This window comes from Miscanthus floridulus, unplaced genomic scaffold, assembly GCF_019320115.1.
Source record: "Miscanthus floridulus cultivar M001 unplaced genomic scaffold, ASM1932011v1 fs_568_1_2, whole genome shotgun sequence".
Classification (NCBI taxonomy): Eukaryota; Viridiplantae; Streptophyta; class Magnoliopsida; order Poales; family Poaceae; genus Miscanthus; species Miscanthus floridulus.
This window is the reverse complement of record NW_027096944.1, coordinates 12,300-40,000: the sequence shown is the minus strand read 5'-3', so window position 1 is coordinate 40,000 and position 27,701 is coordinate 12,300. Positions and strand designations below refer to the sequence as shown.

General features: G+C 46.3%; 2 protein-coding genes across 2 annotated transcripts; both read left to right on the top strand.

Moving 5' to 3' along the window:
- Positions 1 to 670: 670 nt before the first annotated feature.
- On the top strand, positions 671 to 3,386 carry LOC136532272 (protein DETOXIFICATION 40-like). Its single transcript, XM_066524876.1, has 6 exons — positions 671 to 1,374; positions 1,463 to 1,519; positions 1,619 to 1,857; positions 2,595 to 2,713; positions 2,809 to 2,895; positions 3,053 to 3,386. Exons 1-6 carry the CDS (start codon positions 704 to 706, stop codon positions 3,140 to 3,142), a joined length of 1,263 nt encoding a protein of 420 aa, XP_066380973.1. The 5' UTR covers positions 671 to 703; the 3' UTR covers positions 3,143 to 3,386.
- Positions 3,387 to 18,856: 15,470 nt separating this feature from the next.
- LOC136532271 (protein DETOXIFICATION 40-like) lies at positions 18,857 to 23,072 on the top strand. Its single transcript, XM_066524875.1, has 7 exons — positions 18,857 to 19,275; positions 20,796 to 21,427; positions 21,561 to 21,617; positions 21,790 to 22,028; positions 22,189 to 22,307; positions 22,401 to 22,487; positions 22,721 to 23,072. Exons 1-7 carry the CDS (start codon positions 18,943 to 18,945, stop codon positions 22,790 to 22,792), a joined length of 1,539 nt encoding a protein of 512 aa, XP_066380972.1. The 5' UTR covers positions 18,857 to 18,942; the 3' UTR covers positions 22,793 to 23,072.
- Positions 23,073 to 27,701: the final 4,629 nt, after the last annotated feature.

Here is a 27,701-nt window from a genome sequence, read left to right as displayed (position 1 = left end):
TGATTGTATCTTCTGCTTGAACTTTAAGTTGTTGCTGATATAGTGATATGTGACCGGCACCACCATATAATTTAAGAAGAGGAGTGGCCCACATCTTAACAATTTGTTAAAAAACATTCCTGACCATATGACCCCGAATAGAGAGATACAGCTCACCGTTATTTTTTTGGGGTTAATAAAGTTATGTACGTGAGTGCTGAATTATTTGAAAAAACATGATGTTCAAATATGTATTTCTATATCTGTAAATTTATATCGATTATTTCAACACCAATATGATTGTACACAAAATAAGGGTGAGCTATAAAGTTACGGATTTCATTGAGCTCTATAGCTGTCGCATAAAGTTTGCCTTTAGTTGAGCTCATATAAAAGAGTGGAGATTTTTAAGATACTCCAAGGTAGAAAATGGACAAAAATCGTCCAATGTAAGGCAATTTATTTGTCAGTCGGAGCAAGACGGCGACAAGAGCCTAGATTTGTTTAAATTTAAATCAACGAATTGTTTTTTTACAAATAAAGTTTCTTTCAAAAAAAAAATACGAAAACAAAAGATTTTCCGGGCCTTTGCAATGCATAGATGGGCCTGCATCATTGTTGACTACTGGTCAGGTAAAGCCGTTCGCATGTATGGGCCTTATTCACAATATCATGAAATCGTCCCGAGTCTTCTGTTTTTGTTGCGAATCACGGTTCCACCAAAATGAAGAACCAGATGTTCATAATAGTTTGGTTGTCGCAGCTGGGCATGGGCAGCGCGGTGGAGACGCTCTGCGGGCAGGCCTACGGCGCCCAGAAGTACGACATGCTGGGCATCTACCTGCAACGCTCGGCCGTGCTCCTGTGCGCCACGGGCGTCCCGCTGGCCGTGCTCTACGCCTTCTCGGAGCCGATCCTGGTGTTCCTGGGGCAGTCGCCGGAGATCGCCCGCGCCGCGTCCATCTTCGTGTACGGCCTGATCCCGCAGATCTTCGCGTACGCCATCAACTTCCCGATCCAGAAGTTCATGCAGGCGCAGAGCATCGTGCTCCCGAGCGCCTACATCTCCACCGCCACGCTGGCGCTGCACCTGCTGCTCAGCTGGGTCGTCGTCTACAAGGCCGGCCTCGGCCTGCTGGGGGCCTCCCTGGTGCTCAGCCTCAGCTGGTGGCTCATCGTCGCCGCGCAGTTCGCGTACATCGTCATGAGCCCCAGGTGCCGACACACCTGGACCGGATTCACCTGCCAAGCCTTCTCGGGCTTGTGGGACTTCCTCAAGCTCTCCGCCGCGTCGGCCGTTATGCTCTGCCTTGAGACCTGGTACTTTCAGGTCCTGGTGCTCATCGCCGGCTTGCTCCCCAACCCTGAACTTGCATTGGATGCGCTATCTGTATGGTGAGTAGTAGCGTAGTACGTTACCAGAAAATCATGTCAAATCAGAAACATTAATCTTGTTGTCTTGTTCGTGTTATCTGATCTGCAGCATGACTATTTCTGGGTGGGTGTTCATGATCTCAGTAGGGTTCAATGCTGCTGCCAGGTAGGTTCGCAACTCAACTACATACTACAGCTGCCAGGCTTAATTTATTACTGGTTTAATCTGTGTATGCTAACTGACTTCTGAATGATTGATTTCCAGCGTGAGAGTGAGCAATGAGCTCGGTGCCGGCCACCCAAAATCTGCCTGCTTCTCAGTGTGGGTAGTGACTGCGGTCTCCACACTGATATCTGTCATGCTTAGCATCGTGATCCTCTGCCTGCGCAACTACATCAGCTACTTGTTCACAGAGGGTGAGGTGGTGTCCAACGCGGTGGCGGATCTCTGCCCACTGCTTGCCATCACGCTCATTCTCAACGGCATCCAACCTGTTCTATCAGGTATAGATTTCAGAGACTCTCTCTCTCAATCTCTCATGTGAACCTGCTATATGCTACTACGTACCAAATTAGTAAACGTAGCATCCAAAACCTGCTTTACCAATTGTTTGTGTTCATCATTAAGAAGCTTGAAGCTTTTCTAGTCATACCTATTGACATGCACGCATAGACCAGTTATTAATTATTAGGAAAGTGGGAATAATTTATCCTCTAACTGACTGAGCAATCCATTCAGTATGAGGAACTTTAGATGTTTGCACTAGAATGGTTATTATCTCAGGCCACTACTTTTTGTCTGATGATGATAAAGCTTGAGATACATTTAAGTTTGAATTAGGTAATCAATGACTTACCAAATACTACCACGTCTCTCATGCAACCAATGAAAACGCCTATATGTCCTCGTCAAAAAAAAGAATTGACCTGTTCACATTTTACACTATATAGTATATACAGACTCGTAATCACTCCGAGCAACTTTAGTGGGTGTCATGTCAATATTTAGGACGTGCAATGATCGATTCTCCTAGAAATCATGTGGTGGCTTAGTGCGTGGGCAAGTGCTTCCCATCTCTTTCCTTCTTAATTGAATGGGGAGAGCACAGCAAACTTACATCATGATCAGAAATAAATGGATGATACCTCGACTGATTATTTCTGATCATGACTTGTAGTAGGAGTAGTTCGTTCTCCGTGTGATTTGAACATTTCTAACAAGCAAATATTTCACATAAAAGGTGTCGCTGTTGGGTGTGGGTGGCAACAATTCGTAGCCTACGTGAACATTGGCTGTTACTACATAGTTGGTGTTCCCCTCGGCGCCCTCCTCGGGTTCGTCTTCAAGCTCGGTGTAAAGGTAATGAGCTCAAATGCATAGTTAAATGTTTTTTTTAATTTTTGTATAACGAATGATGATGAACTCTAATGACGTACTCATGCCTCTCCTGACAGGGTATTTGGGGTGGTATGATTGGAGGAACTTGCATGCAGACGGCTATTTTGTTGTGGGTCACCTTGAGAACTGATTGGAACAAAGAGGTAGGAATTCCTAAAACTTGCAGAATAAAAGATACATTTTCATTTTTACTTTTGTTTCTAGGTTCAATCATGAATGCTAAGCTCTGTCGCACAGCTAGCTAACTGTGTGTTGTTGCTACTTGTTTCCATTGTCTCTGTTTGGATAATTATGTTTCAGGTAGAGGAAGCACAGAAAAGGTTACACAAATGGGAGGATAAGAAGACGACGGAGGAGCCCCTTCTTGCGGGGGGCGGCAATGGCAATTAATTTACTGGATGGATGGATATCCACATCAATCTCCGGCCGGCTTCGATCAATACCGTCACCGTCAAGATATGGACCCTGCCTGCAACTGTTTCTCCGGAGTGTTTAGATTTTTTTTTTACCATAACAGTAACAGTGATATCGATCAAGCCGTGGAGAATTTGTATACGTCCCGACGTTAGATGAATGTACTCGTTCGTATCTCACAAATTTTGCAAAGCCGAAAAGGAAGATTTTGGTTACAGAACTGACGTGTCTTTTGAGTTAGAGAATTCCGAGCATACAAGTGGATTTTTTTTTACTTTTTAAAAAAATCGCTTCTTTTTTGGTTGCTACACCCGTGAGCTGAAGAAATTAATGTGCCCAGCAAACGACACAACATGCCGGCCATCCAAATCTGCAGCATGCATATATAGGCTCTCAAAATAAGGGAAATAAATGTCCATCAAAATTAGCAGCCACACGATCGAAATCTATATGTAGTTCAAGTTATATATTGAATCGAAGATACAAAATATGGCGATGCAGGACCATGCATGGCATATGCCACACCAACAGGTCTGTTATAATATTTCTTGTACATCCAGAGATAGGCCCTAGTCGTTGTAGGTAGAATGAGCGATGGGCCTACGTACCTGTTAATGGCCAGAGATAGCAGGATGGCAGGCCCGTTATTAAGTCTATCTACCACAAGTCCACAACAAAAGACAATAGTTCATAGATAGAAGTATCCCCTCTGTGTTAAAAAAAATACGTATCTAGATCTAGTCTAAGTCAAACTATTATAAGTATAATTAAGTTTTATAAATAATAATGTCAACAATTATAATTATAAATATATATACTACGAAAATATATTCCATGATAAAATCAACTATACATATTTTATATCATAAATATTTGTATCTTCTTTTGTAAAAAGTTGGTGAAACTGAAGATTGTATGACCTAGCACTTCAGATAGAAGATTGTACTGATTTTGACCTATTGGACTTGAAATATCCACAATGTGAATTCAGTAGGGGCGCAAGCCCCTCCTGTTTGTTCAAAAATATCCACGATGTAACTTGCATAAGAAAAATGAAGTGATGTGACGAGGAGTAGATCCTCAGAGAATAGTCAAAAAGTTGCACTCACTTTTTTTTAAAAAAAAAAGGCAAACGCTTTGAATTCTGACCAAAGTTATATAAAAAATATCAACATTTATGATACAACTTAAGAATCATAAATTAATTATAAAATATATTTTTATAGTAAATCTAGTTAGAGACATAAATGTTAATATTCATTATAGATAAGATAAAATTTAAACTAGTTTGACTTGCATGACGTTACATTTTTTTAAGTATAGAGGGAGTAGATATTGTGTGGTGGTTTGCTTTTCTGACTTCTGAGTCACTGAAAACACCGTACCCAGGGATGTACTGTAACCAGCCGCTGTCTTAGCCGCCGTGCTAGGCTGCTAGGTAGTCAACCAGGCTCCTAGTGGTACAAAAAGAGCCAAGAGGCGCAGGATATGCTCTACAGAAAGAGCCAATGCCTCCATTCGCGGAGTACTACTACTGCATTCGACAATGCACGGTACCAGAAAGAAATAAGGCAATCAAGGACGCGATTGGTGCAAAACATGTCGATTTGATGCCCTGTCAATGAATTGTCTCCTGCATGCGCGTCAGCGGAATCTGCTAGTCAATCTCAATCATGCTGCTCTCCAAATAATATATAGATATATTGTATAATAAGCCGATCGATGCGTCGTCGTCGTCGTCTCGCGTAAGATAGTAGGAGAGGAGGAGAAAACAATGGCAAACAGGCAAAGAATTGCCATCTCCCGATGTGGATTGTGGAGTATTGGATTGGGACGTCGCGCGCGCGCGGCTTCAATTTGAAGACGCCGTGTGCCGCCGGGTGCGCAAGCAGCCTCCCCTCATCATCAGAAAAGGCTGAAGACGCCGTCGCCGCCGGCCGTGTCCGCAAGCGGCGCAAGAATTCATCATCAGAAAAGTTAAATTAAAAGATAAAAAGCGTGCGGCGGGTAGGCGCGCGGCTGCGCCACGTGAACAAACAAACGAAAATTTCAAAACAACCCACCCAGCGTATGATTGCGGCGGCAGCGCAGTGATGAACTGATGATCGTCGGAGTAGGCGGCGTCAATGCAGACTTTGACAGGCGGTAGAGCAAGTCTCTCTCTTTTTTGCGTCATCACTGACGGCACCGGCCGCTCGGTTGTTCCCTCCGAACCGGCTTCGTGTTCCTGGCAGCTCAACATCATGGTGGCGATCGACAGTGTAGAGTGTACGCCATCGGGTCCAGAGTTCCAACCATCCACCGTCCCTTCTATAAGTTTCACAACCAAGGCGCTGTCGTTTCTAATCAATAGCGTATTATAATTGCATCCTTCTTTTTTTCCGAGGAGTCAGACAATTTAAAATTTGACATATAGTTTAAAATATAATTCTCATCTTTTTTGGAGTTAGCCAATTTAAAATTTGATCAAAGATATATAAAAAATGCTAACGTTTACGGTATAAAATAAATATCATTAAGTAAATTATAAAATATATTGTCATAATAAATCTAGTTAGAGACATAAATATTAAGTGAAAGACCAAACAAGTGATCAGAGGAGAGGGTGAGTGAGAGCCAATTCAAATTTCTTGACTGAAAAACTGGCCTCTGTCCCAACAATCCACAAAGCGCTCTCGAAAGCCCAAAATCACAAATCGAAGTCATACAAGCCAGCTGAAGACCGGATGACTCCAACTCACTCAAATAAGACAGCAGAAAGGTACAAGAAGCAACACAGCGGAGAACGCATTCGAGAAAAACAAATCGCAATCGAAACCCAACTGGGGTGTAGCCAAACTGGCCTGGTCGGTTTTTATGAACAGCAACCCGAGACAATCTCAGACAAGGTGATTCTTACTCAAACCAACTCGGTTTCAAACCAAGTTTTGCACCGAGCTTTCTTAAGGAGTTGTGAAACTATTCCCAAAAGCCCAACTCCAAAAACTTCATGAATCAATGCAGATCTAAGAAAACATCTCCAAGATTGGGCTTTTCTCAATTTTCCTCAAAAACTCAGATCTTCGTCCTCACGAGGAATCTACAATTGCAAGATCAGTGTCTAGAGACGTTCTTCAGATGTCCCCAAACAAGCCTAAGTGCTTAGATCGAAGATTTCACAAAGAAAGCTGAAAAAACCAACAAAGCAAAGACAAAACAAGAAAGGGGAGAGGATCATATCGATTCAAAATACCCGTGGGTCAACTTGATTAAATTCAGCAATAACAAGTTACAAAGACATGGCCTATCCTCCTCCCTTTATCCTTCCTCTTTCAGATCAGAGATCAGACGCTCAAGGCAGTCACCCGTCTCTACAGCTAATTTTCCTAAGCAGTTAAAACATGGCTAGCCTATAATGACTTAGATGGGAAAGATGGCTGTCTTGGGCAGCCTCTATCCTTATTTATAGGGCTATTACATATTTCAAGATTACCCCTAGATATTTCCCTGAACCAATTTACCCTAGGGATGAAATGGTCCAAGTCAAGTTTTGCACACCGGATGGCCACAATTCCTTGGTGAAGAAGCTTTGCCTCAACGACACCGGCCGCTCGGTTGTTCCCTCTGGTCTGGCTTCTTGTTCCTGGCGGCCCAACATCATTTTATATTTATATCCATGCCACGTAGATGGGGCCTACGCCACTGGTGGTGACAGTGTAGATCGTACTCCATCAGGACCAGGGTCCCAACCGTCCGCAAGTGGAGTAGTGATCTTAGGTCACCCGCAATGGGTGACTCATAAGCTAGCTCTAAGCATTTTTTCATATTTTAATAGAAGAGAGATAAAAGCTAACCCTTGATTAAGAACTAGGCTCATACTCACATTCCAAGATCATATGAGAGTGTCATGTGAGGCTATTCATATTATGGGCTATATGCTAAAAGTTAGCACTATTGAGAAAGTTGGCTTAGAGCTAGTAACTAGCTTATACCATTGCGGATGCCCCGTTAAGTTTGGTAGTTAAGAAAATGAACTCCCTCACCTAAGGTTTGGCAATGATATGGAAATATGAATCAATGGTGGTAGGATTAGTTGGATCGGAGGCTTAGTTATATATGGCGGTAACATTAGTTGAATGTAGTTGGAGAGTTATATATGGTGGTACCATTACTTAGGTTCTACCGTCTATTATGTACCATTAGTTGAATGTTCCTTGTATGTTTAGATTGGTGTACGCTAGTGTAATGGGCCTCATTTATTTATAGGTGTTGAAGTTAAGTTATGATATGTTGAGTCTTAGAATTAATGTAGATGGAGAGTTTAGCGTGTTAGAGAATAATAAAAATATGGAAGGTCATAAGAAGAGTCAAAGATAGTCTTAGTGAGCTTGTATGCCATGCAAGGGATAAGTTTTATAGTGAGTTTACGATGAAAGGATGTTTGATTCTAGGAAGGATAGAACACGTTATGTGTTGAACTTGTCAACGGAGACACATTGGAGGCAATACAAAGATGTTGTGAAAGGTGCTAATCGAGTTGTTTTGACATGGTGGTAGACAATGGTCTAGAAAACCATGTACAAAAACAAGTCATGACATTGGAGTTGAAAGGCAAGTGACGTGAGCCAATGGAAAACCTAACTCAAGAGTCTAACATGATGTTGGAGGAGCCTAGTGAACTTCAACCAGTAGCCCTTAGTCATGAAGATTTTTTTTGAAGGAAACAGGAGGGGCATGCCCCTACTGCAGATTTTATTAGTAACAGAACTGAATAAGAGTACAAAAATAAAGGGCAGCAGGGGCATTAACAACAGAAGCAGCCACAGCTACAACAGCAGCAGAGAAAGGCTGCTCAAGAAATAAAAAAAGGAGAGAAAGAAAATGAGCCACACTTAATAGACTAAACCAGATTGTTTAACCACTGATTCATGAGGGGAAGATGACTCCTTTTTGGACACCAAAGAAGCAGTGCAAACTCTGTTATGAAGATCCTTTTCACTTATTGCAAAGAGGGCTGAACTTGGTCGAAAATGAGGTTGTTTCTTGACTTCCAGATAGCCCAGCACATTAGAATGATAATCTCCATGAAGAAGGGTACCTATAGTTGTTCCTTGATCATTTCTAAGTTCTGGTAAGCATCTAGTTGGTTGGAAGTTTGAATATAAATCCATTCCCAACACTTGACAGCAAATGAACAATGGAGGAAGAGATGGACCAAAGATTCTTCCACAGAGGTAGTGCAGAGGACACAACTATAGTCTTCCAATTCCATATGTTTCCTTCTTAGTAGGTTTCTGGTGCTAAGTCTTTTTTTGAAACAAAAGGCAGGAGCTCTGCCGCTCAATTAAGACGAAAGAAAGTAATAATGTACAAGAAGGTTAGCCAACCGAGTAGCCAAAATGGCACCCGAGGGGCTAACCACCCCACGCGACGCGATTGAGCACAAACACGACACACTGCCATGGATCATCGTTGCCGAGCATGGAAGCAAAGCTGCCAGCAGCTTGGACTTCCCATGGCAGGCCACCCACTGGTCACCTCCCGACGGGTCCAAAGGAACGACCGCCACCGGTCATCGTTGCCAAGCTCAACCCACGAAGAGCAGCTCTGACTTCCAGTCGCAAACCCATGCCTCGCATTGAGGCCGCGGCGATAATCCAGATGCGACGCCTTCAGGAAGGGAGCGACGCCGATGGCGCCACCGTCGCACGTCCAAAGTGGACCGGGTTTTCACCCTTGGATGACATGCTAGAGGGGAGCACGACGCCCCAAACAGGGAAGCGGCGCCCAATGGCGTCGCCGTCGCCAAGGCTTTCGCCCAAGAACCCTCTAGCACGAACGTCGGGTCGCGAAGCCGGACCCCCTGCCAGCCAACACCGCCATCGTCGTTGTCCCACCGCCCCACGGAAGCCCCTTCAAAGGGGCATCGACGCGCCGGCTGCACGCAGCAGCCGCACAGCTGCGTCGGCCGTCACCCCCTCCGTCCGGGCCACGCATAGCCGGACCCGGCTCCGCCGCTCGCGTCCCATTGACGCATGACGAGGCCGCCACTGACCATCTTCGTCGGCCCAGGCACCCGCCGATGTCGCAGCCGACCTCGCCGCCAACCGCAACAGGGTGTGTGCCCCACCATCTCAGGCGCCGCCCCCTGCCCTGGGACCGCCGAATCCGGACACCAGGCCCCAAACCCGGCGCCCCATGCCGCCGCCGCCTCCGTCTTGACCACGACCTTAGGCACCGCCCGCCGCCGGCCCCGAAGCCGAACTGGCCACCTGGAATCCAGATCCGGCCTCCCGGGCACCGGATCTAACCTCACGTGGCCCGGACTGGCGGGCCTAGCGGTCGCCGTCGTCGCCATCAGTAGAGGAGGAGGGGAACGCGCGGAGGAGAAGGAGAGCCCGCCGATGTCCCCTGCGCCAGCTCGGGCACTAGCCGGCGCCGCCATAGCCGCGACGCCCCTCCCCGCTGAGCTCCATGCAGCTCACGCGAGGGGAGGGCCGTCGGCCTGCTGCCGCACGCGCCGCCGAGAGAAAGGAGAAAGGCCCTGCCGCCACCATCCCTGCCGGCCGGGCGGCCATGCCGGCGGCCAGCTCCGACGGCGGCGCGGCTGGAGGAGGGAAGGGGAGGGACTGCTAGGGCTTGGGGGGGGGAGCCGCCCGAGCCACTCGCATGGGAGCGACGCGGAGGAGGAGTTGGAACACCAGTCGCTGGTGGTGCTAAGTCTGTCCTTTAAAAGGAGCCAGAAAAACACTTTGTGCTTATTTTGGCAGTAATTTTTCCAAATCCAACCTAGGAGGGGGGACGAGCCTGGGAGGGAGAACCTGGGAGCTAGGGCGGTTCTACAGCAGCAATAGAAGGGGCGTGAGGACGGGTGGTGGCTGGCGGAGAGGTGTGAGGACGAGAGACTGAGCCTGGGAGGGAGAACCTGGGAGCTAGCACAACTGGATTCAGGTTCTTTGCCGAGTGCCTGAGGCACTCGGCAAAGGCCAAATTACACTCAGCAAAGCCTTTGTCGAGTGCGTCACTCGGCAAAGAACACACGGCAAAAATTTGATCGGCAAAGTCCTCTTTGCCGAGTGTCTTTTATCAGGCACTCGGCAAAGGCTTTGACGAGTGCCCCGGGGACACTTGGCAAAGAAAAACGACCGTCATGGCAGACAGGCAGCGTGAGCAAATCCTGAAAACGCTTCCCCTCCAAAGATATTGTGTCAGGTCCTGTTTGGTTTCATAAGTCAGGTGGCATAGGGTCTGTTTGGTTTCCATAAGTCAGACTGTAAATCAGTGACTTATAAGTCATGCATGTTTAGTTGTAGATGACTTATAAGCTCATTAAAGGTGTGGGCCCTACGTGGAAAAGGGTGACTTATAAGTTTTAAGCAGGGGTGAACCAACTTAAAACTTATAAGTAGGGGTGACTTATAAGTTGGTGGTGTTTGGCAAAATAAGTCACTTATTTAACTTTTTAACTTATAAGTAGGTGACTTATTTAGAACCAAACAGACCCTTATTAAGTGAGGTGACTGAAAACCAGTGACTTATAAGTCATGGCTGTTTGGTTGTAGATGACTTATAAGCGTTAAGTGAAAGGTGTGGGCCCCACGCGGAAAATGGTGGCTTATAAGTTTTAAGCATGAGTGAACCAACTTATTTCTTATAAGCAAAGATGACTTATAAGTTGGTGGTGTTTAATAAAATCAGTCACTTATTTCACTTTTTAACTTATAAGTAGGTGACTTATTTAGAACCAAACAGGATCTAAGCTGGTTGGCTTAAACTCAAATTCAAATTTGGGCTAGTTGCATTGTGGACTTGAGACTCTCTTCTTTGACCGGACGACCCTGATTGGGCCGTCGGATGAACTGTCTGAGCTTGACGATGAACATGAACTCTTTGCCTTGAGCTAGGGCGCTTAGGGAAATTCTATACGATGAAAAGCCGAAACTCTGAGGGGGATTGAGTTCGCACCTGATAGAAGTCCTGATTTGACTGCATCTGCAAAGGACCTAGGCTTGGAGGAAGGTTCATTCTTCTTGATCCCAGACCAAGATGTTGCTTCTTCTTTGTTGAAGTCTGCTAACTCCAAATCCAAGCGAGGCCCTCCACTGCCTCAAAGATGGAAAAAGATAGTTAATACGATCGGAGTAGCGATCAATAATCAGACTGTTCGGCTGGTGTTGGCTGGCTGGGTGGGCTGGCCAGCCCTCTCACGTGGACACTGTTTACATAAACAGTGTTTTTCAGTTAGAACAGTATTTTTGGTCCTGTTCGCTTGTTGGTTTCAGCCAGCCTAAACCAGCCAGCCAACAGTATTTTTCTCTCACAACAAACCAGCACCAGCCAGCCCAAACCAGCCCAGAAACCAACCAGCGAACAGGTCTTTCATACAAACCAGCCAGCAGTACTTCTTTACGAACCAGCAACAACAGCCGAAGCTCGCAGCGGCTGTGATTAGGGATGAAAACGGATCGGATACGGACGGATATCACTGATATTACATTTGTTTTCATATTTCCGCCCGGATTCGAATTCGAATACGGATAGTGTCAACCATGCCGGATATGATACGATTAGATATCGACATTATAAATATGCTATTTGAGTATTCGGATACGGGTACGGTATCGGATGTTGAATATCCGGACTCAAATACGGACAGATCTAAACATCTCTAAACGGATTCGGTCTCGAATACGGTCAGAAAATATCCGTACCATTCTCATGTGATACGTCTGCGCCTCTTGCTAGCTGCGAGCGGCACGTGGGACAAATAAAATAAAATAAAATAAAATAAAACGGCGTCCTGCTTCAAGCCTTTGCGTCACTGATGACGATGAGCGTCCTTTTGTTTCGGCCATCTCAACTGAAACGGCGCTGTTTCATTTCGATTCACGCTACCTACCACCACAGGCCACAGAGCACGCTGTCCGTTTCAAATTTGTACCGAGTCCTTTTAGCTCCGTGACATACCGTACACCAAGTTTTTTTAATAAAAAAATACCTCAAACATCTACACATCAAATTAGATACATTATTAGATACACTATATATGAAATATATTTGATAATACATTTTTATTCAATATTGTATATATTATTTTTGATAATACATTTTTATGCAATATTGTATATATTATTTTTCCATAATAAAACTTTCTAAAAGTTAGACAAGTTTGACTCAGGGAAAAATCTAAAACAACTTAAATTTGAAATGGAGAGAGAGAGAGAGTAGTTTTTACCGTGCCCTTTCTCATGACATAGTCAAATCTTCATGACAACAACACGATCAAGAGCTACTCTATAACACTCTTGGTGTTACATTGTACTGATTTTGCTAAAACACTGCATGAACATCATACTTGTTTGTGGATGGGTGTAATATAGTAATGTACATAACTTGAAACGTTCGTCGGAAACACGAAACAAATGTTACATTTTATGTCGCTTTACATCGTTAGTATGCTAAGCAAATTTTTATCGGATAAAAATGTTGTAGAACGTTTATCCGAGCTTTAATAAAGTTTGTAGTGCGTGCTTCGTAGTCGATGATGGTGCGGTCGAGGACGATGATAGCTAGCTAGTACATCCAGTAGGTCAGAATTGAAATTCGACGCGAAACCGTTCGGAGCTACGTCATTCCGCGTAAGTTTAAAAATGGGTCGTATCTGCCGGCACTCACCACACACGCACGCAAGTGCACTGTGTCCGGACTCTGGCGGCTCTGCCTCGCCGTCGCGTCGTGCGGTACTCCGGTCGCGCTACACGTCGTCCATCGTCACCGCGTGGCACTGGTCTCGTTGACTCACCGTGGCCGCCTGCTCCGCCGTCACTTCGGCGTCACGTTGTGCTATTGCTTCCCTTGTCCGACGTTGTCCGCTGTGACGCAGTACCGTGCTTTGTCGGCTTGCGGGTTTGGCCGTGCGGACAGCCGCCTGAAGCACACCTCGCTGTCCCTGTCGTTTGTGTGCGCTGGTAATTTGCGTTGACGGCCCGAGTGTGCCAAACTAAGCCGTGCCAAAGCTCCCTTGTCTCCGCTGTCGTCGGCCGGTTGAGCCACGCCAAGCAACCGAATCGAAGCGCTGCCCTTTTCTGTGTATTGTGCACGTGTGGTGGTCTCGTGGAAGGACGACGTTGTGCCATACCGGTCACTGTGACGGTGGTACAAGGGAAGGACGCCAATTTGGAATGCTGTCGCTGCTGGGCACCATTATAATTGGCCTCAACCACTTCACCGTTTTCCAATTAACCGTGTCCACTACGAGCCCAAATTGTTAGCGTGTGAGTGAAGTCGTCCCGGCTCTCGTTCGGCTTTCTGCAAGGTGTGGCGAGGCGTTCCTCGCAGCGGTCCGCCATGGCTGCCTGTGTAGGCACAGCCTGAGCGTTGTGGGATGTTTCTCTGTTTCAATTAGGTTGTGCCTTGAGCAATAGTGACTTGGTTATCACAATCATGCAGTGTGTCCGTCGACGGTGTAGCAGGTCGCCGGAGCATCTTCTCCGTGGCCGGCGAGAATCGAGCAGCCGCGCGAAAGCAGAGCAGTCGGTGGTGCGCACTGTTTATCTTAGCTTGTTAATGTCAGCTCTGCGTCATCCCTGCGTCACACATGTTTTGTGGCCATTTTCGTGTAGGGAAATAATTCTGGGAATACATTAGAAATACGCGGCCTGCGTTTCCGCCTGGCTCGACTCGCGTCGCGGCTTGCGCTAGCTCGCGCTGTGGTCTGCGCTCCCGCCGCTGCCGCGCTCATGCCTGCCTGCCCGCTACTGTGCTTGCGCCACGCCCACAGTCGCCTGGGCCAAGCCGCGTCCGCGCCCTCACTGTGCTGGGCCAGCCACGCCGCTCGCGCGCATCGCTGGGCCGCATCGCGCGACGCCGAGCGGGCCGTGCTGCGCGCGGGCGGGAAAACCGGGGTGGGCCGAGCCGAACCGAGTGGGCCGCGCAATAGAATGGTTTTTCCGATTTTGAGTAAGATATGAAGTGTTTATTCAATAAAGGTTTTTAGCTGAACTTTGATAAATTGTAGTAAATTGTATAGTTGTCCAAAAATAATAAAACCAAGTTTGTTAGATTCACAAAAATGCCCTCTATTTGTTAGTGTAGTTAGTTCACAGTTAGTTGTTGTGATGCTAGGTTCGTGAAGTCAAAATAGAAAAACTTAATATTAGTTAGCTTAATGTTGTAGGAATTCTTGTGGCAAATCGGTAATAGTTTTATCTTTGAAAATTTTACAGTAGGTTCACTAGGATATTATATACTTGCTGTAAATTTTATAGCCTTAGAACGAGTTGCTAAATAAAGTAAGTTATTACCCTTGCTTTATCGTATATATCGTAAATCAACATTAGGAGTAAGAATATCTATAGTTGCTATAATAATAATGAATGTCATATTTCAAACTTATTATCAGATAGCTTAGCACCATGGTCGATAGCACTAGCTTAGTAGGTAAATTGATGTACTGTTATTTTAAGAGTTGCTGTTGTTATATTCCTAAGCATTGCATCGTCATTTCATGCATGTAGATCACAAACTGGTAGACTTCATGCCCGTCGGCGAGTCGGAGTACGACGAGGTGATCGAGCAGTACGAGGAGGAGGTCCTCGTGCAGGAGGGAGCCCAGGAGCCTGTTGGTGCTGACCTTACTGACCCGTCGCCTATCCAAGGCAAACCCCGGTGCATAACCCCTATTTTAATAATCACTGAATATATATATATATATATATATATATATATATATGATGTGCATTTAAGTTACATGCATTTTATGAAAACTACATGCATAAATATATCTACCCATGAGTCCTACTAGTGCATAAATATATATATTTATAACTACTCGCAAATAGGTAATAAAATATAATCACTCATGATAAAATGGTGGGAAGGAAAATGGTGACCAGGTAGGGATATGACTTGGTTACACTTTTTTCCTGTCCGTGTCGATTAAGGACTCGTCGTTGCATATGCCTCTAGGCAAGTCACAGATTTATTGTCTCAAGCGCATATTTGGGTATGGACGTAGGGAAGACTTATTGCTCTCTTGTTGTGGATCCAGCTCTTTCCGGACCGACTGGTTAGAGGCGGAGATGGTGGAGGTCCTTGCACCACACTGAGTTCGGGACTCAGGAAGTGGGGGCTTGGAGTTCAAGTTTGGATGGGACTTGGACACCCGGGATAGGAGAGTGATGGGTTAGTCCTGCTTGTGCCTGGGGTACAAGCGGGGCGTGTGTTTTCCGGGCACCCAGCTGGGCATATTGATTCGCGAATCGTTAGAAAATCCGGTACGGCTTGTCTGCGGTTTAGCACCGTAGTAAGAACTAAAAGTTGATAGGAGAAGAAGTGGAACTGATTGCTCAACTCTTGCTTGAAAGTAGAACACGTGCTTATATAGACTGGCTAGGTGATAACTTAATACGGCTAATAATAAGACATGAATAAGGACTCACTATTAGTGTTGCTTTCTGCTAAAGAAAACCAGCAAACTATAAAGCCTATCATATTCCTTGGAGTCAGAAAATTATTCCCACTAATCGGATAAGTCTTGCGATTACATTGTGTACTAAGAGTTTATTTACCTCTGTTGCAGGTGATGCATGAGAAGTACCTTGTGTGGAGGATTCTTCTGGTGGGCTCAGACGGATCCTCGTCCCTATCGCTAGATGTATATTTTTAAATTCCGTTGTTTATCATTCTGTACTCTGGTATTTGGTATTGTAATAATGTACTTTTTAAGAAACTCTGATGTATGAAATTGACTTGTATTGTAACTCGTTCCCATTATTGGATTCTTGGAAAAAATATGGATCTTTCGGGTTCTCCCTTGGGGTGTGCCCGATGGATACCGCCCAATGTAGCTGGCTTTCGAGGTGCTTAGTGTCTGGTGGAAGACGAGCGCCTCCGTAAGTGTGCTATTTCGGGCGGTTCTGTCACATCCTCTCTCGCTGAGCTCCCGCCGGTGGCCACCCCGGTCCTGGCCGCCACCAACGGCAACCCTACCTTCAGCCTTCCTCCCCACTGCAAGGTCCTTTGCTGGGATGAAGCTTTCGGTGTCAAAGCTCCTCTCTCCTGCCTGTAGGGCTCCGCCTCGTAGCCCTTGCGGCCTTTGAGAGCTCTCCTAGCAGAACCATGGATCTCCTTGGTCTCAGCTTCAAGGCGGGCTATGGTGTTCAAGCTGCAATTCTGCAGAAGTTTGGTCTTCAAGTTTCGCCTTCTGATCCTTCTTGTTCTCCTTATTTCTTGGTTGCTTTTTTTGGCAGATGCAAGTTTTGCCTTTCTCCTTGGACGGTTGGCTTGATCCTCCAAGCTACCATTAGGGGTTCTGCTTCGGCGTTCAATGTTGTTCAACTTTGCGATCGTGTTTTTTGCTTCTCGGTTTCTTCAAAGTTGGTGGGTTTTCATATCTACAATCTCAGAAGCTCTACCTGTGTGAATGCTATAAGATCTTTTTCCATCTTTGAGGCAATGGAGGGCCTCGCTTGGATTTGGAGTTAGTAGACTTCAACAAAGAAGAAGCAACATCTTGGTCTGTGATCAAGAAGAATGAACCTTCCTCCAAGCCTAGGTCCTTTGCAGATGCAGTCAAATCAAAACTTCGGCGTAATGACCAAAGAGCAGTAAACAACGCCGATTTGCATTTGGGTTATTTTGATCTATACCATTATAATTTTCAAAGTCTTGAGATCTGCCATTACAATTCACCTATTCTGAAACTTGCCATTATAATTCTTCGTCTCCATGATTCGTGCCATTTTGTACGTCTCCTGGACGCTGAGGCCCACTGTCAGATGTATGGGACATACAGTATTTTCGTATGGACCATATTAGCCTCACCTACACCCCTTTGTTTACTCACTGACATGGATGCCACAGCCTCGGTCGTTCCTATCCCCATCGCGCGGTCAACCAGAGAACGGAGAAAAGCGATAGGACAGAGAGGGAGAGAAAGGAGGAAGAGAGGGAGTGGGAGCGGAGCAGAAAGAGAGAGCGAGCGGAGCAGCTGCGCGCCAGCATCGGTCTAGTGGGGGTGAAGCGGAGAGGGAGAGAGGGCAACACGAAGAAAGGGTGTGGCGAGGGCTCAAGCTGCGGCGGCGGTGCTTGGCGGACTGGGCGGCGGCGGCGGAGTAGAGTAGAGGGGCATGGCGGGGAGGGAGAGAGGGAGGAAGAGAGCAGGGGAGAGCAGCAGAGCTTGGCGGCGTAGGTCAATGGAGAGGGAAGCAAAAAGAGTGGAGAAGAAAGAAGGAAGGGAGAGAAGGAGAGGGAGGGCTTGACTGGTGGGTAGCGGCGGTGACGTCGAGCTCCGCCGGTCGCGTGGGGCAGAGGATGCTTCGGCAGCGGAGGTGCTAGGGACCTCGGCAGGTAGAGCCTAGTGCGGATCCGGCTTCGTCGACATCCCCGTCTCCCGCTGGAGCTTGGCTTCCTCGATGGCGCCCACGACGAGCTCGCCGGTGCCTTTTATAGGTGCCCACGGCGAGCCAAGGCGCACTGCTGGAGCGGCACGCAGCGCAGCCCGCGAGGATGGAGGAGCTGGCAGAGTTGCTCGCGAGGTCCGTCCACTTGCTCGAGTCTGTGCTCGGGCCAGATCCACGGACCCGGGGATCCCCCGCCGTCGGCTGCCCCCACGGCGGTGGCTGTCGGGGACCGGCGCTCCCCGTAGGGCGTGGCGGTCACCAAGCGCCGTCCCGTATGGTCCGAGCATTTCCACTTCACGGCGGCCACGCAGCTCGGGGAGGGCGCGTACGCCGCGACTGTGGCTTCACTGCCATACGAGGACACCGACAGGCTCACCAAGTACTTCGTCGTTGGGGACTCCCATGGCCATGTCTTCGTCTTCTCCGCCGCGGGCGACGCGCTGCTCCAGCTCAAGGCTACCGCCACCGCCCCGTATTGCACCCGCTGCGTGGTGGAGGATGGCTGGAGGTTGAAGGAGGACCTGACTTGTTGGGCCCACATGTTAGTGAGGGGGGAGGAAGAGAGAAGCAGCAGGGGTGTTTTGGTCCATACGGAAGATGCGTGTGTGTAAAATAGTCTGACAGTGGGCCTAGGCACCCAAGAGACGTAGAAAATGGCATAGATGATGTAGACAACGAATTATAATGGCAAGTTTTAAAATAGGTGAATTATAATGGCAGATCTCAAAACTTCAAAAATTGTAATGGTATGGATCAAAATAACCCTTTGCATTTAAGACGAGGAGTAGCCAAGGAGTCACAACCAATAAGCAGCCAATGAGCAATAAATGCAGATAAGGAGTAGCCAATGAGCACCAAATGCATAGCACGTACGAGAAGCCAAACCCGTGGTCCCAGACTAATAGGAAGGAGACTTTTGAAAAAAAAAAAATAGGAGCATATAGTGCACTGCACACAGCGGTAGCTCGACCGATCACCCCAACTACTCCTATTACTGTACCGATTCCACATGTACTCCTGTGACCGACGCTCTGATCTCGAGAGAGGTGGTAGCTCAGATTGACGGATCGGACGCTCAGGCTCAGCATGCAGCAGCCAGCTGCGGTGCCGGCTGGGTGCGCACGTACATCAGCAGACAAGACTCCCCATGCACGCCCCTCGTCCGTCGATTTGACAGTGTTTGGTTGGATGTATGGCTGAGCAGCAGCCAGCTGCGGTGCCGCCGTGCGCTGCGCACACCAGACAGACTCCCCACGCAACGGAACGGTTCCGTCCGTCCGTCGCTTTATATAGACAGGGAGCCGCCCACAAACACACGCACGCGCAGGCGTCACAAAGCCGATCGAGCCAGCACCACGCACGACCGCTGACAGACAGCAGCAGATCGATACTACGATGGGCGAGAGCAAGCTGGAGAGCCCGCTGCTCGGGCTGAGCGCGTCGGGGGCGCCGCCGTCGCCCGGCAGCGGGCACGGCGAGGCGGTGAGCGGGCAGCTGGAGAGCATCCTCGGCGACACCTCCCTGCCGTGGGGCCGGCGGATGGTGGCGGCGTCGGTGGTGGAGATGCGGCTGCTCGTGCGCCTCGCGGCCCCCGCCGTGCTGGTCTACATGATCAACTACCTCATGTCCATGTCCACGCAGATCTTCTCGGGCCACCTCGGCACGCTCGAGCTCGCCGCCGCCTCGCTCGGCAACACCGGCATCCAGGTCTTCGCCTACGGCCTCATGGTATGTACGCCCGCCCGACCCCGCCGCCGATTTTGTTGACTAGGACCCGTTTCGTGCTCTTAATTCGCTTCTTTTTTTTATTCGAAACAGTATTTTTCTCTCGCAAATTTCTCCAACATTTCTTTAAACTATTCAAATTCCTCCAAAATTCATCAAGCGAACAGACCTATGCTGATTTGCTGTGATAAAAAAATACTGTTGGTTGACCGGAAAATAAGGCTTAGCAAACGGGCGATGATTGTGGCTTTTATTTTATTTATCCGTGATTCGTACTAGTGTCTACCTGTCGGACCGTTTTTTTTCCCTTTGCATGCATATGCGAATCTTCAGAAGTCGTACTACCACGAATCAATTTGCCTCCGATCGATTGCGTGGCTCATAGACCATTCGAGCGCCAAGTAATAAGTAGGCATATATATTAGCTGAGCTGGAAAACATTGACAAATGAAAGTTGGCATCGTTTACATGGCGGGGCGCCCCTCCACAAGTTACATGCATGAAAAATGTGATTAGCTTTGTTTTCCCTTTGACAAGCAAACAAAGTACCGATGCTGACTTGAAAATCTCATCTCATCCAGCTGAGGCTAACCATTCAGGCACGGCGTGGCCATGGGACCACACACGTACTACTATATATATATATATATATATATATATATATGGAGAGGCTATTCAATAGCCGGCTACAAAATAAGTTATTCTGTAGCCACCTCCATTTACTATAATTTTATATACTAATTTACCATAATATAAATACATATTTACGATAGTTGGGTTACTATAACACATGGGGATATTTACCATAACGTTATATTAAACCACTTAGTAAGGAGTTACTATAATCTCGTAAAATAACATAGTAATTATCGTAACTCAAAGTGGCTACAGAATAAGTTATTCTGTAGCCAGCTATAGGATAGTAGTTCTATATATATATATATATATATATATATATATATATATATATATATATATATATATATATATATATATATATATTCCAGACACAGCCACATGTTGTTTTGATAGATAGATAAGTAGATTCGAATGGGTAATACTGTGTTTAGTTCGCGAAATTTGAAAATTTGGTTACTGCAGTACTTTCGTTTTTATTTAGCAATTAGTGTTCAATCATGAACTAATTAGGCTCAAAACGTTCGTCTCGCGATTTCCAACAAAACTGTGTAATTAGTTTTTTTTGTCTACATTTAATGCTCCATGCACGTATTGCAAGATTCAATGTGATGACTACTGTAGCATTTTTTGAGAAACTTTTTGGGAATTAAACACAGCCACAGCCACATGTTGTGAAGCTGGGAAATGTTGCCATTCCACAACCACACTTCTATACTAGTCCAATTTCTTCTTCTTCTTTTTGACAACAACATGGCAGCTAAGCTAGATAACTGTGCTGGACTATAACTGAGTTGAATTGAGTGAACGAATCAACAAAACAAACAACTGATCAGAACTGACGACGCCGCCCGTTGGTGCTCGGTGCATGCACAATGCAAATGCAGCTGGGCATGGGGAGCGCGGTGGAGACGCTGTGCGGGCAAGCCTACGGCGCGCACAAGTACGAGATGCTGGGCATCTACCTGCAACGCTCCACGATCCTCCTCATGGCCACCGGCGTCCCTCTCGCCGTCATCTACGCCTTCTCCCGGCCCCTCCTCGTCCTGCTCGGCGAGTCCCCGGCCATCGCCTCCGCCGCGGCCATCTTCGTGTACGGCCTCATCCCGCAGATCTTCGCGTACGCGGCCAACTTCCCGATCCAGAAGTTCATGCAGGCGCAGAGCATCATGGCGCCCAGCGCCTACATCTCCGCGGCGACACTCGTCGTGCACGTCGTCCTCAGCTACCTCGCCGTCTACCAGTGGGGGCTGGGCCTGCTGGGGGCGTCGCTGATCCTCAGCCTCAGCTGGTGGGTCATCGTCGCCGCGCAGTTCGTCTACATCGTCACCAGCGAGCGGTGTCGACTCACGTGGACCGGGTTCTCGTGGGAGGCCTTCTCGGGGCTCCCCAGCTTCTTGAAGCTCTCGCTTGCCTCGGCTGTTATGCTTTGCCTTGAGACCTGGTACTTCCAGATACTCGTGCTTATCGCCGGGCTCCTCAAGGATCCTGAGCTTGCCTTATCCTCGCTCTCTGTCTGGTAAGTAATTACACCTTACCTGCATTATTGCAGTTGCATATATAGAACTATGTTATTAATTGTTGACAGACAAGAACTGACTTGCATTGTTTTTTTTTTTTTTAATTCTCTGCGCGCGCGGCGGGCGTTGCAGCATGACACTTACAGGGTGGGTGTTCATGATATCAGTTGGCTTCAATGCAGCAGCCAGATAAAAATATAAATAAAAAATATTATATATATAACAGACCCTTTCCTGTTCTGAATTTCTGATGCAAGGAAAAGAAAAAACCTTGCATTTTTCCATTTCCAAAAGTTAAAACTGAACTGAACTGAACTTTGTGCCGGCAACTGAACTGAATTTCTATCTGTTTCTTCTTCAGTGTACGAGTGAGCAACGAGCTTGGTGCCGGCAACCCAAAGGCCGCGTCCTTCTCTGTGGTGGTAGTGACACTGCTCTCCTTCGTCGTGTCGGTCCTAATCTCCATCGTCATCCTGCTGTGCCGGGACTACATCAGCTACATCTTCACCGAGGGCGAGGACGTGTCGCGGGCGGTCTCCCAGCTCACTCCGCTGCTGGCGGTAACCCTCATCCTCAACGGCATCCAGCCCGTCCTCTCTGGTCAGTCACTACTCTGTACATACACGGTATACAGCACAGCACACTGCATTGCTCCTAGATGGATGGCACATTTATTTATTTAACTGAAACCTCCATTCTACGGTATATATGACACACTGATACAAACAATAAGCAAATAAATCTTCTGAATATAATGCAGGGGTCGCTGTGGGGTGTGGATGGCAAGCGTTCGTCGCATACGTCAATGTCGGTTGCTACTACATCGTCGGCATCCCCCTTGGGTGCCTCCTAGGATTCTATTTTGACCTCGGAGCAGCGGTACGTACAATACAGACTGCGCGCATGGTTCTTCGTCACTTCGTCTTGACGTTTAATATATCAGGCGTTTGTTTGATATATATATGATTGCAGGGTATTTGGAGTGGTATGATTGGGGGCACCTTCATGCAGACCTTGATCCTGGTGTGGGTTACATACAGGACCAACTGGACCAAAGAGGTACAGATTGCAATAACTTACTCCAATTTGGTTTTGTGTATACTGTCAATTGAAGTTTTCAAAATCACCGATAACAATCTTCATAGAGAGGTAACTATGTTAATGAAAGCCAATACAAATAGGAAGCACAATTTTGTAAGAAACGATAATTCATCCAGTTTTTCAGTGCTTGCCTCTTAGCCATTTCTACATGTATTGAGATGAATTCATTCCGAATCTCTCCTCGAATGCAGGTTGAAGAAGCACAGAAAAGATTAAACAAATGGAATGATGGCAAGGCTCCTCTATTGTCAGCCCAAGAATGAAATAGTCTTCCATGTTGCCCAACCAAGAATGAGAGAGCATGGATATGAGCTGTAGTGCGTGATGCCCCTCGGCAGGCTCAGCTAGCAGAGACGGAATTCGATGTCAAGTAGCAATTCCATATCCTGAAATGTGTAGAAGGAGATGGCTGAAATTTTAAATTCTATTCTTCAATCGCTCAATTCAACTTTATGTTCCATTATATCGTTCACTGATGCGACTGCATAGTAGCCAGTGATAACTTTTGTTGGAAGTCCTGAAACACAAGTGGGTTGCTCTCTATTGATGACATTGGAAAATTCGCTAGTAGGACATTGTGTAGTTTTGTGCCTAAAGCTAGCGTTACATTGTTATGCATGAGTACGTCGAGATAGATATTCAATATTAATGCAGTTTTAATTTGGAGCAAACACAAATTAGGTGACCCGCAGGGTACAAATGCTACATGTCATTTATATCCAAGAACAGAGTATGTACCGTGAACAGATTAGGTGCTAAGAGCATAGCATAATTCAATGGAGCAATACTATGAGGAAACGAATAAAAATGGCAGAATTTTTTCAATGGCTCTTTGAGAGGAGTGGGGCTATATATATATGTGGTTCCCTCGCTTGAGTGTGCTAGTGTGCCCTTAAGGCTAAGATAAGTTGGTGCAAGTGCTTCTGCACTTCATCCGCCCTCTCAAAACATTCAAGATCAAATCCAAGACTAGGATGGACACTATAATTCATCCTTGTGAGGTTTATGCCTTAAAGCTTGAGTACTTTGAGAGAATGGGCTATCAAGCCCTTGTATCTTAGTGATCTGGAGTACTTAAGATCTTAGTTACCTTCCAACAAAGGAGTGGTGGCCTTCCAGGTGGACCCTTCGTTCTTGGTATGGAGCAGCGTCATGTGTGGGGGATGATAAGACCCCCTACCTAATGTGGAGAAGCTCCGCAATTTACGCAACCTCAAGGTGACGACAAGAGCCGGGTGGTGGTGGTGAGACTTCGTGACTCACATAACTAACCTTTGGTTAGTGGAAGCCTTATGAGGCCAATCCATCAACATGACTGAGAGACACTTGGTGATTGAGAGCGTACCTTGATGGAGCTCCAACATGTACTATGTGTTTCAATAGTTTGCTCTCACTCTCTGGCCTTAGCTCTTTACTTACACTTGTTGCTTTCATGTGAGATCTGCTAACCATGTTTCGATAGTTTGTCGGCGTGGGCGTCATTCCCAGTTTAAAAGTCAGGAGTGTAAGTTCTCATTGTTCTCAAGCTTCACTAATAGTGAAAGCAACTAGACCCATAATTTTGGGTTTTAATGACAATATATATCTATAGACTAAGAATTCTATTTGAAATATGAAGATTGGTTAGTCTTAGAAAAAAATAGAGTTACACATTAGATTGGATATCACTGTGAAAGGACATACAAAACGTGATGGGGTCAATGGGTATCAATAACAAAATCATATACTCCCTCTGTTCCAAATTATAAGACGTTTTGGCTTTTCTAAATTCATGACTTCTGCTATGTACCTAAATATGTAGCAATTCTATGGAACAATACTATGAGGAAATGAATAAAAATGACAGACTTTGTCCAATGGATTTTTGAGAGGAATGGGGCTATATATATATATATATATATATATATATATATATATATATATATATATATATATATATATATATATATATATATATATATATATATATATATATATATATATATATAGGGAGAGGCTATTCAGTAGCCAGCTACAGAATAAGTTATTCTGTAGCCACCTCCATTTACCATAATTTTATATACTAATTTACGATAATGTCAATATATATTTACTATAGTTGGGTTACTATAACACATAGGGATATTTACCATAACGTTATAGTAAACCACATAGTAAGGAGTTACTATAATCTCATAAATTAACATAGTAATTATAGTAACTCAAGGTGGCTACAGAATAGGTTATTTTGTAGCCAGCTATAGAGTAGTTGTTCTATATATATATATATATATATATATATATATATATATATATATATATATATATATATATATATATATATATATATATATATGTTTTCCCTCACTTTAGTGTGCTAGTGTCCCCCCCCCCAAGGCTAAGTTAATTAGTACACGTGCTTCTTCAGTCCATCCACCCTCTCGAGACATTCAAGATCACATCCAAGACTAGACACTATAACTCATCCTTGTGAGGTTTAGGCCGAGTGCTTTGAGAGAATGGGCTATCAAGCCATTGTGTCTTAGTGGTCTAGAGTAGTTTAGATCTTAGTGATCTTCCGGTAAAGGCGGGTGGTCTTCCAGGCAATGACCCTTCATGCTTGGGGTGTGGATCAGCGTTATATCAGTGTGTGTGGGGGTAATAAGACCCCCTACCCCATGTGGAGAAGCTCTGTAGTGTACACAACATCAAAGGTGAAAAAAAAGCTGGGTGGCAGGTGTTGAGACTTAGTGACTCACATAACTAACCTTTGGCTAGTACAAACCTTGTGAGGCAAATCCAACAGCGTGACCAATAGAGACTTGGTGACTGAGAGCGTACCTTAGTGGAGCTCTGACATGGACTATGTGTTTCAATATATAGTGGCCGAGAGAGACTTGGGACTGAGAGCGTACCTTAGTGGAGCTCCGACATGGATTATGTGTTTCAATATATAGTTTGCCCTCACTCTCTAGTCTTAGCTCTTTACTTACACTTGTTGCTTCCATGTGAGATGTTGTTCTAACCATGTTTCGGTAGTTTGTCCTTGCTCTCTATCTTAACTACTAGTGATTGGCGCGCGCCCATGCGCGCGAGTGATGGCCGCAGTTCTATCTGAGAAATGGAATAATATCGACAAAGAATAAATATGATAGGTTCTACCTGGTTAATGGAATAGAGGCACTTGTTCCCATTACTTGGTCCACAGGTAGCCCAACAACACGGTAACATGCACACTGACTAGAAGGCTTAACTTCTAAAATAGTCGCGACATGTTCAAACACTATATATAGATGACATGATACAGAGGATGTCCAAATAGTACTTATATATAACTTACATGAGACAGTCCTACACCAGGACCCTAGATGTCCAAATAGTACATAATTTTACATGAATCAGTCATAGGATAGAACACTAAGAAGATATAGTCTCTGAGATGGCACAACACAGCATAGCACACATAGCAAAAGTCAAAGTAGCAGATGATTAGACATAGCTCTTAAGGAAAGTGGCATCAGCTTCTGAGGTTGCTCTGATGTTTAGCGCTGCTCATGAAGTTTCCAGCTTTGATCCGACTCAAAGTTGTGGGCTGGAGAACAATCTATTTAAATCATCAAAATAAAGGTCAATGCCTGTTATGTCATTGCAAGCATGGTTTAAGAACTATTTAGCTGCGTGTGATAACATTTTAATTTAATGAAACTATCTCTCAGTGGGGGATTTCATTTCATTCTTTCCAAAGACAAGCTAGAGCGGTTAATGTATGCAAGACATTGTGATCCAATATGCCATGTAAACTATGTGGCTGAGTAAAATTATATTTGAGCTAAATTATATCAGAACAAATGCATTCGATCTCCTGTATATACTTAACAAGGCTTCACATGTCAAGGAAGCTTAACACAAGCACCAGGTTCACACACTAAGCATTCAAACGTGTGAGATCACAAGCAGCACCTCTTCAGATTCACACTACATGCAAGTGATAAGAAAATGGACAGACACAACAAAGTTCCAGTTAAGGATCATAGTCTCCGGTTGTACAATAGTCTCAGGTTCAGATACAGTAGTCCCTAGGTTCAGAACTGAAATTAACTAGGCCCGGGGACGCCCTCCTTTTTGATCGGAGCCTGTCGTGGGCTGGGTGATCAAGAGCACTGGTCTTTGGCTCAGGGCCATCTGATCATCCGGAGTTCCACAACCTTCTGAGGGCTACGATAATAGGTCTTGGTCCTCTCAAGCTAGCCTTCTAGGGCCGACCCTCTGTAGCCATGGATCAAGGAAGTGGGAGCGCGCTGAGGCTTAGACGGAGGCCCTTGTTGGGCCCACTACTCAGAGGCTCTCAACACAACTCCAGAGAGTTGGTTCATTTTTGGGGGATGCGCCACCCGAGCGCCCATTGATCGGGAGGATTGGGATGCTCTATCTGGGGAGCCGACGCAGCCCCTGAGGCTATTGTGGGGCCTCCTTGCCAGCGAAGGGGGCGGCTTTTGGGCGCATCCTGTCCGCTGACGCCTTGCACAGGCGGTTGATGGCGTTTGGGCCATCATGCCTTGTGGAGAAGTTATGATGCGCGCGTGCCCCCATGCCATCCCGTCTTGTCTAGGAGATGGGACGTTAGGGCCACGTGGAGCAGATCTGGTGGAGGAGGAGCTGCGGTTCTTGGTGCGCGTGGATCCGAGCCATCGATGATAGCCGGTGGGCCCTGGGGGAGGCGGATCCCCCCAAGTCCCATGAGGAGGCATGCGTGGAGTGGGCGGTGCACTTGGGCCAGCCCGTGTCCACACCTACATGCTTGGGTTATAGAATGGGCCGGACTAAGAAGAGAGTGGGCATACCTTTCTCTCCTGCTCCCTCATTGCTTCTCCATCGAAGCGCCTGCTGCACCTGCTTGTGCCTTCCCCTAGGTTAAGCTTCAATGGCGGAGTGGAACACATCAAAGGCCAAGGGCCAAATGTTGGAGGTGGCCCGAGCATGGTAGATTCTTCCCTCCTCCAGATGGGATCTGCCGGATCCAGAGGTGTCAGAGCCCACACCTGGGGAGTCACAGGTCATGTCCTTTGTCCCCTTTCACCTCTCTAGGTTTAGGGTCCCCGTGCATCTGTTCGAGGGGAGGTTCCTTCACCACTTTGAGTTGTTGCTTCATGACCTAATGCCACATGGGGTGGTGCACCTTATAGTGTTTGTCAC